At 45.6% G+C, this 17,301-nt stretch overlaps 1 protein-coding gene across 1 annotated transcript; it reads left to right on the top strand.

Annotated features, from left to right (window-relative positions):
• Window positions 1–523: 523 nt before the first annotated feature.
• Window positions 524–14,077, top strand: GATM (glycine amidinotransferase; the record flags this gene model as incomplete). Its single annotated transcript, XM_083371135.1, has 9 exons — window positions 524–592; window positions 5,207–5,431; window positions 7,043–7,238; window positions 8,337–8,527; window positions 9,592–9,729; window positions 10,992–11,156; window positions 12,332–12,395; window positions 12,507–12,623; window positions 13,632–14,077. 9 exons carry the CDS (start codon window positions 524–526, stop codon window positions 13,742–13,744), a joined length of 1,278 nt encoding a protein of 425 aa, XP_083227261.1. The 3' UTR covers window positions 13,745–14,077.
• Window positions 14,078–17,301: the final 3,224 nt, after the last annotated feature.

Below are 17,301 nucleotides of genomic sequence, written 5' to 3'. Positions count from 1 at the left end.
GTTCTGTGCGCCTTTGGCGTCTAGTCATGCCGGCCACATGACCACGGAGACGTCCTCGGACAAGCGCTGGCTCTTCGGCTTTGAAACGGAGATGAGCACCGGTCCCTAGAGTCGGAAACGACTAGCACACATGTGCGGGGGAACCTTTACCTTTACCTTAGGACATACTGCAACCCGCGGTTAGACTTTTCCCCTGGATTCTGCTGAGAGCTGGGAAGGCGAGGCGGCAGCGCCCAGGACCCTTCCCCATTTATCCCAGCTATAAAAAGCAAGCAAGAAGACGGAATGCAGCCCCAGGCTAAAGTTGGGGGATGCGCTCGCCTGGTCCTTCGCTTTCTCCACCCCCCCCCACCCCCCTCCACCCCCAGTCGCTCGGCCGGGCCAGCCAATGGGCGCCGCGCAAGGGGCGTGCGTAAAGTTGCGCTCAAAAGCGCCCAGCCCGCAGGGCTTCTTCGGCTTTAGCGCGCAAGGTTGCTCCGGAGGGGATCCGAACCAGCCCGGTGGAAATAAAAAAAAAAGGAGGATGCTGCGCGTGCGGTGCCTGCGCGGAGGCAGCCGAGGGGCCGAAGCCGTGCATTACATTGGGTCGAGGGTAAGCGCCCTGCAGCCGGAGGCGCGGGCCGGGGAAAGCACCCCTGGCTCCGTTCACACAACCAGCTGAACTGGGTTTGCCGTTTGGCGAATTCGCACAGCTTCTTGCACTCGGCGGTGGGGGACGGAAGAAGCTCCCCGAACCGAAGTTTGAAGCTAAGCCAGCTGACCATGTCGTTGGAAGACAGCGGTTGCTGGCGCTCGACCCGACCTGAGTTCTCCGCGTTGTGTGCGAACAAGCCAGGTGTAGGATAGTCTCTGAGCCAAGCGGGAGCGGCGCCGCGAGGATCGGAGTCAAGATTATTGAGGCGAGGGGTGGTGGAGATCCTAGGTGGCAATCCAAGCCCAGCCAGCCATTGCTCGGGGGGGTGGGGGGTGGGGGGGGAAAGAAGGGTGCATCTGAGCATGTGCAAAGGGAGGTGAGCGCAGGGAACTGTGTGGGTGTGATTTTGAGGAGGTCCGGCTGGAAGGCGAGATCGGTGGATTCCCCTGAAGTGAAGCTGGGGGTTTAAAAAATAAATAAATAAAAAAAACTAACGGAAAACCTCAGAGGAAATTTCCAAAGCTTGCCTTTCAAGGGTTTCTTTGCACTGGATCCAATCAATTCGTAAAGTTTGGAAATCTGGAAGGAAAAGTTCAGAGAGGAATGTTATTTTCCTTTGTAAAAATGTGACACTTTTTGGCGGCCAGGATCCCTGTCTTCCCCCCCTTCTCTCCAAAGAGCTTCAACTCCAATCTGTTTGTGCCTTTGATCCCTTTTGGTTAATTTTGTTTAAATCCTTAATTCCATTCACGCAAGGGAAAAAAGTTGTGAACATTATCTATATAACCAAGGACCCACTTGAACTGGTCACCGTTCACTTGCATCGAATCTGATCTGTTCCTTAGGGGGCTCTCTGGCCTAAAGACTGTAATAAAAGTTTTGATTTTGGACTTCTTCCCGGGAAAAAAAAAAGGCCCTGCAAGGCAATCCAGCTCACTTTCCCCCCCCCAAGCCTGAACCTTGAACCTTGAAGTCCAGAGTCTAAATTTACATATGTCATTTGGCTGCCTATCTCTGTTGTCCTGGGCAAATTGGGGTGGGGAGCAGTGAGTGTTTCTGTACCAAAGTTTAATCTCGAGATGGAGAGGTCAACGGAGTCATTCTTTCTATGCTCTGCAAACGAGAACCAGTTTGGTGTAGTGGTTAAGGTAGCAGGCTAGGAACTGGGCGACTGAAAGTTCTAGTTCCATTTTAGGCACGAAGTCAGCTATTCCCTCCCTTCTCATCCTTGGGAAGGAGGCAATGGGCCAACCGCTTCTGAAATCTTGCCAAGAAAACTTCTCCAGGCAGTGGCCAGGTGTCAACCATGATTCAAACACCCAGTTGTGCGCTTACGCACACACAGAAAAGGAGATGTTGGGCATATGAAAAGCCCTCTGCTCGAAATGGCCTTGGAATCTGATATTTCTCGGAACTGGAGAGGGCAAATCTAGTCCATCGTCATCTCTTCGTTCTGCAGGCTCAGCAGTATGAGAGGGGAAAAAAATGAACAAGGAAACATCTGCTTTGTGAAGAGTCCATAAAGGTTGTTCAGTGAAGGAAACAAATCAAGTTTTTTTGCCCAGGCAGGAAGGCAGCAGCGGAAAGGAAGGGAACCCCCCCCCCGGCATTTCTTGGTCTGCCGCTCGCTTTCTTGTTTTGGCATGGAACTCTTCATTCCTAGAGATGCAGCTTTCAGAGTTTCTGAGCTGGGTAAAGTGTGCTGAACCTTTGATAGACTGTGATTAGCTATTGTGCTAACAGCCAGCTGAGCTTCCTCACTTCACCTGTACTCCAGACTGTGGCTTTGCAGGAAGAGACGCGCGTTAGTCTAGGGTAGCCCAAAACCTGAAGGCCAAAGATTTCCTGAAATGCAACTCTACTGTAGGATTCAGTGGGGATACACAGAGGAAGGATGGGAGGAAAGACGGGTTGGTTCTGCAAGTGACCCGTGAGATTTGTGACGTGGGAATTGCAGGCAACTGCAGCCATAAAGCCAGAACAATCCTGACTGCATCTTTAAGGAGGTTTCTGTCCAGGTGAGTTGGCAGGAGACCCCTGGCTGTTTCTCGAGAATCGTTCCACTTCTTTTCTGTTAACGTGGGTGTCTGGATGAAGGGTGGGGGGGAGCGACAGAATGTGTGTCCTGAGTCCACCCGCGATGCTTTTTGTGAAGTGGGTGGCCACATAAATGTGGGAAGAAAATATGGGAAGACGGAATTAAGGTACTTTCATCCCTGCGTTGGGATGCAAAGGCAAAGGACTGGGATTATTGTGACATTAATAATAATAATAATAATAATAATAATAATAATAATAATAATAATAATAATAATATGATGATGATGATGATGATGATGATGATGATGATGATGAAGTTGGAAAGGACCTGAGAGGTCATCTAGTCCAACCCCCTGCTCAGGCAGGAAACCCTGTACCATTTCAGACAAATGGCTGTCCAGTCTCTTCTTAAAAACTTCCAGTGTTGGAGCATTCACAGGTTCTGGAGGCAGGTTGTTCCATTGGTTAATTGTCCTAACTGTCAGGAAATTCCTCCTTAGTTCTAGGTTGCTTCTTTCTTTGATCAGTTTCCATCCGTTGCTTCTTGTCCTGCTTTCAGGTGCTTTGGAGAATAGCTTGACTGCCTCTTCTTTGGGGCAGACCCTGAGATACTGGAAGACTGCTATCATGTTCCCCCCCCCTCGTCCTTCTCTTCATTAAACTGGACATACCCAATTCCAGCAGCCGTTCCTTGTATGTTTTAGCCTCCAGTGCTCTGACCATCTTTGTTGCTCTTCTCTGCGCTCTTTCTAGAGTCTCCACATCTTTTTTACCATTTTTTTTCCATCAGTGTGGTTTGCCCTGGATCTGTTAAGATGGCGTCTCTCCCTGCCCTGCTGTTTCAGTCCCGCTCTGGATTGCTGTAGATCTAGCTGTCCCTTGCCTTCAAGTCAGACCTAAGCTGCCTGGGATGGGCGAACTCTAAAACAGGAGCTTGAGAACTTTTCAGTGTTCCCTTTCCATGTTCCAACATGCCTTCTTGGGTGGGTGGGTGGGTGGGTGGGTCTCTCCCTCTATGTCCAACCTTCTGCTGACCCAGCACACATGCCTGTCCTCCCGTTTTGGGCTGGGAATGCTGATCATGTACACTGCAAGAAGATAGGGCATACTTGCTCCTAGGGAACCTGGCAGTCTTATTTTTCCCCAACAACTGGTGGAGAACAAGTGCAGCCTCTCTTGCGAAGGGTAGAGTAGAAGACCTTAACGGAAAGCTGAATCTTCTCTTTGTTGTAACACTGGAACGTTTGAAGGGAAGCCACTGATATCCCAACTTGGGCTTGCCGATTGAACACCGTTCTTTGTGACCTAGTTCCCAGACTGTGCTAGGCTAGGGGTTTGTTTCAGTAAGGTTGCATAAATATACTGCTCAAGGATGGGTGTGTGTGGCACACTGGTGTAAACCATGATTCACAAAGCATAATGTTTGTGCGCTGCCCTTGGTGGGATTGGCAGCTAATATAAATTTGATTAATAACAGGTGGGTTCAAAACATGCATGAACGTTTCCTTGCTTATTAGCGCAGGTCTCAATTATCCTAATTTCTCTTGTCTGAATGGTTTCCAAAGAAACTAAGCATAAAAAATAGCAAACCAGATCTATTGTCTGCATCTAAATTGAATGGCTTTCCTTTGCAACACACCAACAAAGCACCATGTTTTAGTGATTAAAACTATGTGAGGTCCAGAAGCTTGTTGGTAACCAATGCATCAGCCTCACCTTAGTATTGCACTGTTCAACCTATTTCCACCTGTAAGCAGTCAAGGTGGTATATATTGGATCACCTTCTAAGTCAGGGGTGTCAAACCCGCAAGGTCACGTGACATGTCACGATGTATCGCAACTTTTTTCCATTGCCGGCAATGGGGTGGGCGCTGTTTCACCATGACGCATCCGGCCCACCGGGCAGCAATTTGACGCCCCTGTTCTAAGTATTCAAGGGCAGCCCCATGTAAAACTCAGCACAGCAATCTAACTCATGTTATAGCTTAGTGTGGTGAGATGCAAGAAGCTTTCTTTTATGTTAATGATAAGTAGGGCGAGAAAGCAAGGCGAAGCTCTCTTAGAATGAAAACTGGATATTGTTTATACGTACCAGCGTGAGAAAACTATGTCGGATAGGATGCACAGAATTAATTAATCCCATAACAGAATCCATAACAATCTTTTCCAACCCAAGTCTTCTCTTAATGAATCGGCTTCCTTCCCAGATTTCTCAGCAATGGCTTTGCTGGCTGGAGAATTCTGGGAGCTGAAATCAACTCTAAAAGCTGGTGAAGTTGAGAAACATCGCATGCCTTAGTTTAAATACTACTTGATTGAAAGGAATCTTTATGAATGAGAGAAACCCTTCTTACCTTGATTAGGTTACAAGTAAAAGTGAAAAAAACAAACAAAAAACCAATTCAAGATGGTCTTCCGGATCCTGAATACTTCATTATTTTCCCTGGAACCCAAAACCTCAGGATAGGCACCATCTAGCCACATGGTTATGATTTCCCCCTTCTGATTGTGTTTTTTGCTCTTACATTCAAGTTTGGAAGAGTCGTCACAGAATGGGTGCAGCGAAATTTCCAGAGCACCCAAACTGCAGCAGCCTCCAATTCTCTTTGTGCTGCTGCTGCTGAAGCCTCCAAAGTTCCTGATCCTAGCCCAGAAAATTGTCCTGTCTCTTCCTACAATGAGTGGGACCCACTGGAAGAAGTCATTGTGGGGAGAGCCGAAAATGCCCGTGTTCCTCCTTTTACAGTTGAGGTCAAGGTGAGTCTTTACCCTCTGAAGTTGAATGTTGGTTTTTGTCTTCTTCTTCTTCTTCTTCTTCTTCTTCTTCTTCTTCTTCTTCTTCTTCTTCTTCTTCTTCTTCTTCTTCTTCTTCTTCTTCTTCTTCTTTTCTTCCTTCTTCCTTCTCCTCCTTCTCCTCCTCCTCCTTCCTCTTCTTCCTCTTCTTCTTCCTGCTTTTGTAACGAGGCTAAGATAGGGTCCACATTACTCTCTCCTCTTTGTGAGGAGAGACCCTATACTATTCTGGAAAAATCCCAAAAGTGTTTTTTCAACAGGCAACTGGACTCTCTTTGTCCTTGAAGAGCTTTTGCAAAAGCAATTATTGTGCTTTAAAACAACTGAGTGATGATTGCCTGAACTTTCATGGATCCAAGTCCACCGAGGGCATGGATTGTGGAAGCTGAAGTCATCATATTTGCTCGCGTGGCCAACCTAGACCCTGCTGGATGCAGCTGTGGTCCCAGATGACTTGTAGAATAGCCAAAAACAAACAAATGAAAACACAAGTTGACAGTTGCTGAGCTGGCTGTTTGGGTCCAGCCTGCATGACAGCCTCTTATCGCGGAAACTTTAGGACTATCATTTGTCACTGCAAAAATCTGTCCTGGCCTTTGAACCATACACATGATTGAAATGGCTACGGCAGCGATTCCAGCTGCTGAAGACCTCCTAGGTCTCCACAAATCTTACAGCCTGAGTTGTCAACAACAATTGGGGCATGGAGTTGAGACCTGAGGGAGGCGTCTTCAGGAGCCGGAACGGCGTGCTCTTTAGTCTTTGTAACTACCCGTTGTAGCAGTTTCTAGGAAAGGCCACTGCTGCGCACCTCTCGGTACCTTCTTGTGGCCCAGCCATTGGTGATCTCTCTACCAAACCATCCGGCTTTCTCCTGCATTGCTCTGTCTGGATGAAATTGAACAGAATTAGGTGTGATACTGGAAAAAGTACCTCTGCCCTGTATCGGTGGGGATGGAAGACTTGCCCTTGTTGTGATTGTGGTACTGCCATGCTAACTATTAAACATATTGTGATGAAACTCCCACACAAAACCTGAAGGCAAGACCTGTTCCATTGGTTGATTGTTGTTGCTGTCAGAAAATTTCTCCTTACTTGTAGGTTGAATCTCCCCTTGATCAGTTTCCATCCATTATTCCTTGTCTGGTTGTTTTCTTGTAGACGTTTCATGACCCAACTTGGTAACTTCATCAGTGCCAGAAGGCAAACCCCACTCCTGCCTAGCAATGATGATGTTAATGTTGGGTATTTTTTGTTCTTCTCCTTCTGTCTTCTCACGTTTAGGTGGTCAAACTAATCTGAACTTTTGCCTCATTTATACAGAGGGCACAAGGGTGCTAATTTGGGCTTGTCCGTTTAACGTTGGTGAACCCAGCTGTGATTTACTCAACAAACCATGACCAACCGCGATACAGAATTTCCCCTTCTTAGGGGAGTCGGTGATTCCCCTCTGAAAGAAGAGAAATCTTCTTTTGTTCATCTATGGGGAAAATCATTTGCGCAATTGTCTGTAAATTGTTTCTCTCCCCCCCCTTTCCCCCCCCTTTCCCCTTTCCCTTTTTGTTGATTCCCCAGGCTAATACCTATGAGAAGTACTGGGAATTTTATCAGAAGTACGGAGGGCAGAGTTTTCCAGAGGGTCATATTAAGAAAGCAATCGCTGAGATTGAAGAAATGTGCAATATTTTGAAGATGGAAGGGGTGACTGTGAAGAGGCCTGAAGTTCTGAACTGGTCAACCCGATATAAAACACCCGATTTTGAATCTACTGGTACCTTTTACTGAATAGCTTTCAACAAAGTTTAGTGTTTTACATTTGTGCGTCTTCCGTAATCTGCCTACTTATTGATTACAGAGGCGCCTTATTTATTATTTTTAATATTGGGGCTCAAAGCCACTCATAATGTTCAAAGAAGCACAATTTTCACTACCAGTGGCCCTCAACCTATGACCAGCATTGAGCCCAAAATTTCTGTCGCTAAGTGGGACGCTTGTTACGTGAGTTTTGCCCCATTTTACTACCGTTCTTGTGTCAGTGGGCAAGTGAATTGCTGCGGTTGTTAAGTTAGTAACACGGTTAGCTTGTCAGAAGTTGCAAAAGGTGGTCAGATCACCCTGGGGCACTGCAACCGTCGTAAGTACATGCCAGTTGCCAAGCATCTGGATTTTGTCATGTGACCACGAGGAGGTTGCAATGGTGATAAGTGTGGAAAAGGGTCATAAGCGCCACTTCAAATGTAACTTTAAATGATCAAGCAGCCTAGGACTACCTGTATTTAGAATCTCGTTATTTTTTTAAAAAAAATGAAAACAGGGAGGGAAATATAACAGGTAAGGAAAAATATTAACAAGGAGGAGTGTTAAGAGAGTAGCACAGGCAAGGGAAAAGGAAGGCCAAGTTAAAAAAACATTGCATTTTAAAATAAATGAAAACAAAACAAACTAATTTAGAATTATTTTGGAGTTGATAAAAACAGGGACGGGAATAAGGCAGTAAGGGGATCTGAAAACAGCTCTGACTTCTCACAGTTTTTTTTTTTTGAGGACCAATTGACTTGCTAAATTAATGGTATCACGAAAAGATTAACGCACACACCTGTGTGAGTGAATGTATAAATTGTGGCACTTTCTTGTCTGAAGCACACACAGTACGTGGGTCGCTGACCACCACGTTTTCTTTTATAACTGGGGGGGGAAAAAACACACCAACTGTTGGGATTCCAATTCTCCTTGCTCTGTTTTCATTTAGTCTGCATCATTTAAAAAAAAACAACTCTGACGGTTGTGTTTGTATATCAGCAGCGTGCATTGTACACAGCCGTGCTAACCATAGCATGGAATAACGGGTGGTTGTTGACTTCTCTGGCAGGCTTGTACGCAGCTATGCCGAGAGACATTTTGCTTGTAATTGGGAACGAAATCATTGAAGCGCCAATGGCCTGGCGAGCCCGTTTCTTTGAATATAGAGCGTATCGTCCGGTCATTAAAGAATATTTTCGCCAGGGGGCCAAGTGGACAACAGCACCGAAGCCCACCATGTCTGATGAACTTTATGACCAGGTAATATTTTCTGATTCCGCAAAATTGGAGAAAATAGGTTTGAACTGTGGATCTCTCTTAAGCTTGGTTGTTGTTCTGTACCAGCCTGCTACCGGCCCTGCAGAAAAGGCAGGGACAACCCCTTTTACAAGAAGGCAAGAGGCTGGAATTACGCCTGCCAAATTTATTGCTACAAAAACAAATAGAACAAGACACGAACCAAGAAACAGGAGCTTTTCAAGCGGTTGCCTTCAGCAAACCAGCCCTCCCACGCATTGCCCCTTAAATACAGTTCAGGGCGTGGCTTCTCTCTGCCTCCTTCCGAGGAGCCCCATTGCCTTCCTCTGTTTACTCCTGATTGACTGCCTCCTGCGTCGGGCGTCCTTGAACAGGGCCAGCTGTGGGTCATCTTCATCCACGCTGTCAGGCTCACACAGCTGGGTCTCCGTGGTGACCAAGTGGGAGGGGCCTGGCTGAGGGCTCTCATCAAGCTGTCCAACCCCCTCAGCAAGCTCTTCAACACCCCTCTCCTCCTCCTCCTCTGAGTCGTCCGACCCAACTGCCGAACCCACAGGCTGACCCTGAATCACAACAGTTGTTTTCTTGCAGACATTTCATTACCCAACTAGGTAATATCATCAGTGCTGGAAGGGAGTGGGGTTTGCAGAAAAGAGGAGGAGGAGGAGGAGGACAACAACAACAACAACGATTATGGGTTATTTGATGTTTTCTGAACTTTTTTTTTCTTAGAAACATTTCATTACCCAACTAGGCAATGTCATTAGTGCTAGAAGGGAGTGGGGTTTGCGGAGTGTAGGAGAAGGAAGGGGGGGGGAGGAGGAGAAAGATGGAGAGGAGAAAGAGGAAGAGGATGACGATAACTCTGGGTCTTTGGTGCTTTCTGAACTTGCTTGTTTTCTTGCAGATGTTTCATTACCCAGCTAGGTAACATCATCAGTGCTTGGAGGTGGAATGGGGATTGCGCTCTGGGCACTGCACTTTCCCTGTTGCAGCCCCTAAGGCTGTACGTTGTTGTTTTTTTTTTGTCTCCACTGGGATTATGTGCTTTGTCTGTCTCAAATTAGGATTACCCCATCCGCACTGTGGAGGACAGGCACAAGTTGGCTGCTCAGGGGAAATTCGTCACCACTGAGTTTGAGCCGTGTTTTGATGCTGCCGACTTCATAAGAGCTGGGAGAGATATCTTTGTGCAAAGAAGTCAGGTAAATATATTAAGATCTCCCCCTCACGTTTTCCTCAAAGTGGGTTAACCAAGTTCAGCAGAAAGAAAGCATGTGTCAAAACGCGAGCGTAAATTAAAACCTCCATACAGGTTGTCCTCTCTTAGCGACCGCTTGAAGTTATGACAGATACAAACATCCCGCCTTTATTACTTCATAAAGAGCTTAAGGTGGTGATTCTACCTAAGCCTCCTTCCTCCTATTTTCCCCACAACCACCCTGTGAGGTAGATTGGGCTGAGAGACAGGGACGGGCCCCAAGTCACCCAGCCTAAGGTGGAACTGGAACTCACCATCTCCTGGTTTCTAGGCCACCACCTTAACTGCTACACAAAATCCCTTTTCAGCTCTTTGCACAATTAGATTAAATTTGGTTTAAAGGTTGTATTTAGAGATGTGGAAACTGGAATTGCCTCCTACTCCAGTGCTAGCCTTTAATAATAATAATAATGATGATGATGATGATGATGATGATGATGATGTTGGAAGGGACCTTGGTTGTCATCTAGTCCAACCCCTGCTCCGGCAAGAAACCCTATACCATTTCAGACAAATGAAACGTGTAACAGTGATACCCATTGTCATCGGGGCACTGGGAACTATGTCCAAAAACTTTGCAAAATACATCAAAAAATTGCAGCTTCCTGCAATAACTCCAGCAAAGCTACAAAAAACTGTGCTACTCGGAACATCTTACATTTTAAGGGGATACCTGGTTGATACCTAGGATGCTGGCAGCAACCTGTGTCAACCATTAGTGCCAGTCAATTTGAGTGTTCAGTTGACTGAATTTCATGTTTTATGAATAAAATAACAACAACAACAACAACAACAATAAATTGGAATGTACCTTGGTGGTCATCTAGTCCAACCCCTGCTCAGGCAGGAAACCCTATACCATTTCAGGCAAATGGCTGGCCAGTCTCTTCATAAAAACTTCCAGTGTTGGAGCATTCACCACTTCTAGAGGCAGGTTGTTCCACTGGTTAGTTGTTCTCACTGTCAGGAAGTTTCTCCTTAGTTCTAGGTTCCTTATCTTGGCTAGTCACTGTTAACCAGAAGGAAAAAAAAGGAAAAGAAACAGAGGACATAACTGGCAATACCACTGTAAGAGGACTGAAACTTGCAAGTTTGGGGAAAGTCCAAATATCCAGTTTGTCTTGGATCATGAGGAGAGTTTTGCTTTAAGTCTGCATTACACTATAAAGCGGACACATTTTTGCTTTCCTTTCTGCATCGTCGCAGGTTACAAATTTCATGGGCATTGAGTGGATGAGGAGACATCTTGCTCCAGAGTACAGAGTCCATACTATTTCTTTCAAAGACCCCAACCCGATGCACATCGACGCTACTTTTAATATCATTGGTCCTGGGCTGGTGCTTTCTAATCCAGATCGCCCTTGTAATGAGGTAAGGGGGCTTCACAGAGGAATGGGGAACTCTAGGCCAGGGCTCCTCAAACCTGGCCCCTTTCAGACTTGTGGACTTCAACTCCCGGAATATGCTGATGTTTCAAAGCTGAGGAATAAGTTGGTGCGTGTTGTTTCTTGTTTTGGACAACTTTCGCTGGGTTCCCACCAAATGATAGGAATACAATTTGCAAGCCACATCACTATGCCATTTAAAAAAAAATCTTCCTGGCCTAATCTGGGAAATTATTCCATTGCATGAAATCATAATATAGTAGGACGTACTTTGGGCGGCAGGGGGCCGAATAGTATGGCTTGCTAGCCATGATTTGTGGGTTACTGTGTTATGCAGATCCAATCTTTGTTCTCCAGCCTTCTTATCTCTAATTAATATAATTAAAAGACTGAGAACTTCAACAGTTTCCCATTCTTGCTGTCAACAGAGGATAGATCAGGGGTCTTCAAACCTGGCCCTTTTATGACTGGTGGACTTCATATGCTGGCTTGAGGGATTCTAGGAGTTGAAGTCCACCAGTCATAAAAGGGGCAAGTTTGAAGACCCCCTGGGGTAGATGACAGCTAGAATGTGAATGAAAAAAGGAAGGTAAGAACATTTAAAAACACACTGTCAGCTCTCCCAGGTAAACCAGACAGGAAACGGGAGTAGACAAACAGGTTCTCCTTCATTGTAAGGCTACATTAACAAATTCTTGCAAATCCAAAAGTACAACTTCCCACTGCCAGTCTGAACTGCTTGATCCATTAGAGTGGATCCCTCCCAAGTTTCTTCCTCTGATCATTAAGCCACTGGGGGCTCCTGCCTCTCTTATCTGTTTCCTAGGCAACATGGCCTCCTCTCATTCCCCAAGGTCATCCACACATTCCATTACACACCCATGCACTCTCAGCATCAGACTTTGCTGCAAAAAAAGAGAAAAGATCTTAGAGCCAAACAGGAGATAAAGGTTGAAACTGGCTCTGGAACACCACCTTCTTCCATTTTGATCCTAGTCTTGGTAGCTGGGCAGATGAAACAGATGACTCATCCATCATTTTTATGTAATAATAGCAGAGAAATTAACAGACTTAATGGAAGCGCACAGCTGGAGAACATACAGAGAAAAACAATATGATTTCCAGCGTGAAGCTTTCTGTTTTTCTTCCCAACTCTCTTAGATTGATCTCTTCAAGAAGGCAGGCTGGACAATCTGTCACCCACCTCTTCCTCTCATCCCTGACAGTAGGTTTGGCTTTGTTCCCGTATGGAAGGCATGACTTGGGAAGCAAAGAGTTCTATTGCGATGGCTGCACGGTGAGACATCCATGAATGCTAAATGTTTTTTATCTCTAGACCATCCACTGTGGATGTCTTCAAAATGGCTTTCCATGAACGTCCTGATGCTGGATGAGAAACGCGTTATGGTGGATGCCAATGAAACCCCGATCCAGAAGCTCTTTGAAAGCCTCGGTAAGACCAATTTATGTAGATGGGCCAACATTTTATGGAACAATTATTTTCAACTTGTGTAGAGCACACATTTTTCCTAAGGAGAATTGAAGCCAGATTCCTCCAACTCAGCATTTCTCCAACTAAGTGCCCTCCGGAAGTATGAATCGCCTCGAGATTCAAAGTGCAAGTTGAGATTTGGAAGTTCAACATCTTTGAAGGCCACCAAGCCAGCAAAAGCTGCTGAAGGCACGAGATGTTGAACTTTACACCTGCTCAGTCTCCTGGAGATCTGGAGATATGGCTCCTAACCTTGAAGAACTCTGCCTGCACCATGATCTTTCTTCAAGGTTAAGAGAAGGCTAGATGTCCTTCATATTTTAGAGATAATGTGGATCTTCCCAAAAGAGATACCACTTCATCTTTCTGCTCAGCCCTGCAAAAAAAGAGAAGAGGATGTAAGATTATGACTCCTCCCTGGACAGACTTTGAGGCCATGGGATTTGAGACCTTCATAGAATCTTCCAACAAAGTCTTAGACGCAGCATCATAACTAGAAAGCCTATGTCAACTGTCCCTTTGGTAAATGCAGCAAAAGAAACTCCTAGGACACTATTTTACCAAGAGTATAACTTTACTGATAATCTCACATAGGTACAGAAGTAGCAAAGCCAGTTCTAAAGTTTTCGTGTGAAAACCAGTGTAGGTAAAATCCTCTTTTTCCCCTACACCTCCCCACTGTTCATGGTCCACCAATCCATTGCGTTCATTTTGTTTTGGGAATGATCTGAGTACCTCGGGAGTTTTCCCAATGTTTGACCTTGGGGTGTTGGGATTGTCCCAGGCTACAGACGGTTCGCTTGCATTCCTCAATTCCCTCCCAAGCTCTCCTTACATTCCCATACTTTCCCTCCCCCCCCTTTAGTTTTTTTTTGTTTGGTTGCGAGCAGGGAGTCAGCTGTGACAGCCAATTGCTTTGGCAGTGGATACCTATGTGTGACTTCTCATTAATTCCTCTTCTGCCTGCAGGCATTTCCACCATCAAAGTGAACATCCGCCACGCCAACTCTTTAGGAGGAGGGTTTCACTGCTGGACCTGCGACATACGTCGCCGTGGCACCTTGAAGTCTTATTTTGATTAGGAGAGGTCTGTCTGAAGCACAGGCTGCTGTCCAGTGTGAATGCATGAGTCGTAAAATGAAGAGGTTAGCTTCCCCTGGCTCCTTTAAAAATAAATCGGATGTAGGTGCATGAGTTGCTGTGCTTTGAATCAGGCTCTTCCCCCTTCCTAATTTGTGCATCCCATCCCCAGGACAGGACAGTGCGCCCTAAGGGTCGATTCACACATTACGAACAGGGAACTAGGGCCATAGATGATTAATACTCCTTGACGAATGGTTGGCTTCCATTGTTTGGCCAGGAATTCTTTGATATACACATCCCAGTGGATACTCTTGGCTATTTATACCAGGGGTCCCCGGGCCCTGGACCCGTACCGGGTCGTGGTATCCCGGCAACTGGTTCGCACAAACAAGCAAAGTCCCATCTGCGAGATGCAGGCAGCACACAAAACCACTCACTCTCAGGTCTGTGGAAAAACCTCTCTCCACGGAACCGGTCCCTGGTGCCCCAAAGGTTGGGGACCTCTGATTTATACAGAAGTAAGCCTCATGTTTTTGAGTTAGTTTATTACAAGCTGATAGGGTGGCAGCCTTAGTCACAAAACAGACCCTCTTTACATTGTCTTATTAGATGCCCACACAGAAACACGCCATCAATGAAGATGGGGCAGGGGGAAACACTTTCTTGTCCCACCCAACGTTGAATAGTCTTGTTTTATCATGACTTCAATCATATAGGCCAGGGGTCTGCAACCTTGACAACTTTAAGACTTGTGGACTTCAGCTGCCAGAATTCCTCAGCCAGCTGGCTGAGGAATTCTGGCAGCTGAAGTCCACAAGTCTTAAAGTTCTCAAGGTTGCAGACCCCTGATATAGGCCCATGCTAGCTCAAGGAAGAAGATGCCTTCCTTAAGAATTGTTATGGGGGCACAGTAAGCCCCAAAGACACAACATTTCAGGACCAAGGAGAGCAATTCTATGCAGGTGGTCCTCGGCTTGTGAAAACAATTGCGATTGCAACTTCCATTGTTAAACAATGCAGTTGGTTAGTGAGTCATACACTACAACCTTTTTTTTTTTGCCATGGCTGTTTAAGTGAACCATGCTGTCATCAAGCCAATCTGGCTCCCCCCCTTGGCTTTGCTTGTTGGAAGCCTCCTGTAAATCCCATTGAAAGCAATATAAAGATCCTACAGTTTTTGAATATGCAAGCTGCTTCCTGAAATAATGTGTGTATGTGTGAACAGGCCCTTAGTCCATAGAGAGCAGGCTTGCTTCCTCAGCAGTGAAATGGGTCTTCCGGATGGCTTTTGGATCTAGACACTCCCCCCCTTTTAAAAAAAACCCAAAAAACAAACTTTACTCCAAGAGTATATGAAGTTTCATGGTAGCTATCAGATCCTTGAGTTTCATAGTTGACGTTACGTATGTTCTGTACCAGCCTGCTACCGGCCCTGCTGAAAAGGCAGGGACAACCCCTTTACAAACAGCAAGAGGCTGGAATTACGCCTGCCAAATTTATAGCTACAAAAACAAACAAGACACGAACCAAGAAACAGGAGCTTTAAGAAACACGAACTATCCAAGCGGTTGCCTTCAGCAAACCAGCCCTCCCCACACATTCCCCTTATATAGAGTTCAGGGCGTGGCTTCTCTCTGCCTCCTTCCGAGAAGCCCCATTGCCTTCCTCTGTTTACTCCTAATTGACTGCCTCCTGCGTCGGGCATCCTTGAACAGGGCCAGCTGTGGGTCATCTTCATCCACGCTGTCAGGCTCACACAGCTGGGTCTCCGTGGTGACCAAGTGGGAGGGGCCTGGCTGAGGGCTCTCATCAGCAAGATCTTCAACCCCCTCAGCAAGGTCTTCAACACCCCCCTCCTCCTCCTCTGAGTCATCTGACCCAACTGCCGAACCCACAGGCTGACCCTGAATCACAACAACGTATCTACCTCTGCTTGAACGTATTACAGGAAGGCAGCTAGAAAGATTAGGCCGCATTTGAGTGTCAATCTTTCTGTTCCCATTTAATAGTCTTTAAGGTTAGATTCGAAGACCCCACAATGTGAAATTTAAGGCAAGACTTAGAAAAATAGAGATGGGCCAGGTATGTACTACTTTTGTATTTTATACTTATTTAGGTTATGCTATTTTATTTTTTTTTAACAAAATGCATCCTTATGCAGATGTAACTTAAGTTACATCAGGATTGTGAACTGGTGACCTTTACAAACCTTGCTAGACCCAATGATTGCATTAGACTACAGTCTAAAGCTAGAACAATTAATCAGTGGAACGCCTCCAGCAGTTTTGGGTGCTCCAACACTGCAGGTTTTTAAAGAAGAAGTTGTACAACCATTTGTCTGAAATGGTACAAGTTCCAACGGAGCATGGGGTTGGACTAGAAGACCTCCAAGGTCCCTTCCAACTCATTTATTCCGTTTTAATATCCAGTTGCTGTAGCTTGATGTGAAGTTATATACGCTTGGCAAAGGTCATATTTGCGCTTGTTGGCAGTAAAGTAAACATTATTCACATTCTGGATGTCGGACTTGTAGACCTTTTCCCGCCGGCAAGAATGGGTGGCTGTTAGATGGATTAAAAGAGAGATTTAGCACTGCTGGACAAGGGAAATATTTGTAATAGAAATGTATGATTTGTTTGAGTTTGTACCCCAAGTTAAGTAATCACATCTAGATGCTTCATAAAAATTATATCCACTGCTATATATTAGGTCTCTAAATAACTCCTTTTAATTTCCTTCTTCTCAAATCTTTGATTAGATGCCTCTAGTCTGAAAAAAACCTCCTTACCTACAAGTATCTACAAGTCTTTTGAGTATTTTGTACAATTTTTATTTTTGCCTTTCTTCGTTTCAGTCTTTCGTTGATGGGTGCCAATCTAACGCAGTTTGTTTGGCAAAATCTGTTTTTGTAAATCAAATGTACTTAATCATTCTCAGCAGAAAGCACATGATTAATCTAATGCTGCCTAAAAGGGTTTTCTCTATGTATTTATGCCAATAAAACACATTTGCACTTGTGTAGTTTTGGAATGACGTCTTTTTTTTAATGCTACCAGATTGTATAATGAGCCGTTTTACTTCTGCTTCCTGGGCAAAATATTTTTATTGTGTTTTACTGGAACTCAAAGGCTGAACACCTCCTTTGCTTCACCTTGGCATGTGGTAAGATCTCAAATTTAATATCTGCCATGAGAGTTAAGACTGGAAAAGACCTTTACATTGGGAGGAACAGGCTTCAACTTAATCCCGACAAGACCGAGTGGTTGTACATACCGGCATCTCAGGAAATCCAGCCTATTCCATCTTTAACTATGGGGGGGTGAGGTGTTGCCCCCCCCCGGTAGATAGGGCGTCCTCCTTGACTTGGGCGTCCTCCTTGACCCACAGCTCAGTTTGGAAGATCATATAGGAGCTGTGGCCAGGGGGGCTTTTGCCCAGGTTCGCCTAGTATGCCAGTTGCGGCCCTATCTGGACCGAGATGCCCTACGTACTGTCACTCGTGCGCTTGTGACCTCTCGAATAGACTACTGCAATGCTGTCTACATGGGGCTGCCCT

Source organism: Vipera ursinii (genome assembly GCF_947247035.1).
Source record: "Vipera ursinii genome assembly, chromosome: 11".
NCBI classification, from domain to species: Eukaryota; Metazoa; Chordata; class Lepidosauria; order Squamata; family Viperidae; genus Vipera; species Vipera ursinii.
This window is presented reverse-complemented; position numbering and strand designations above follow the sequence as displayed.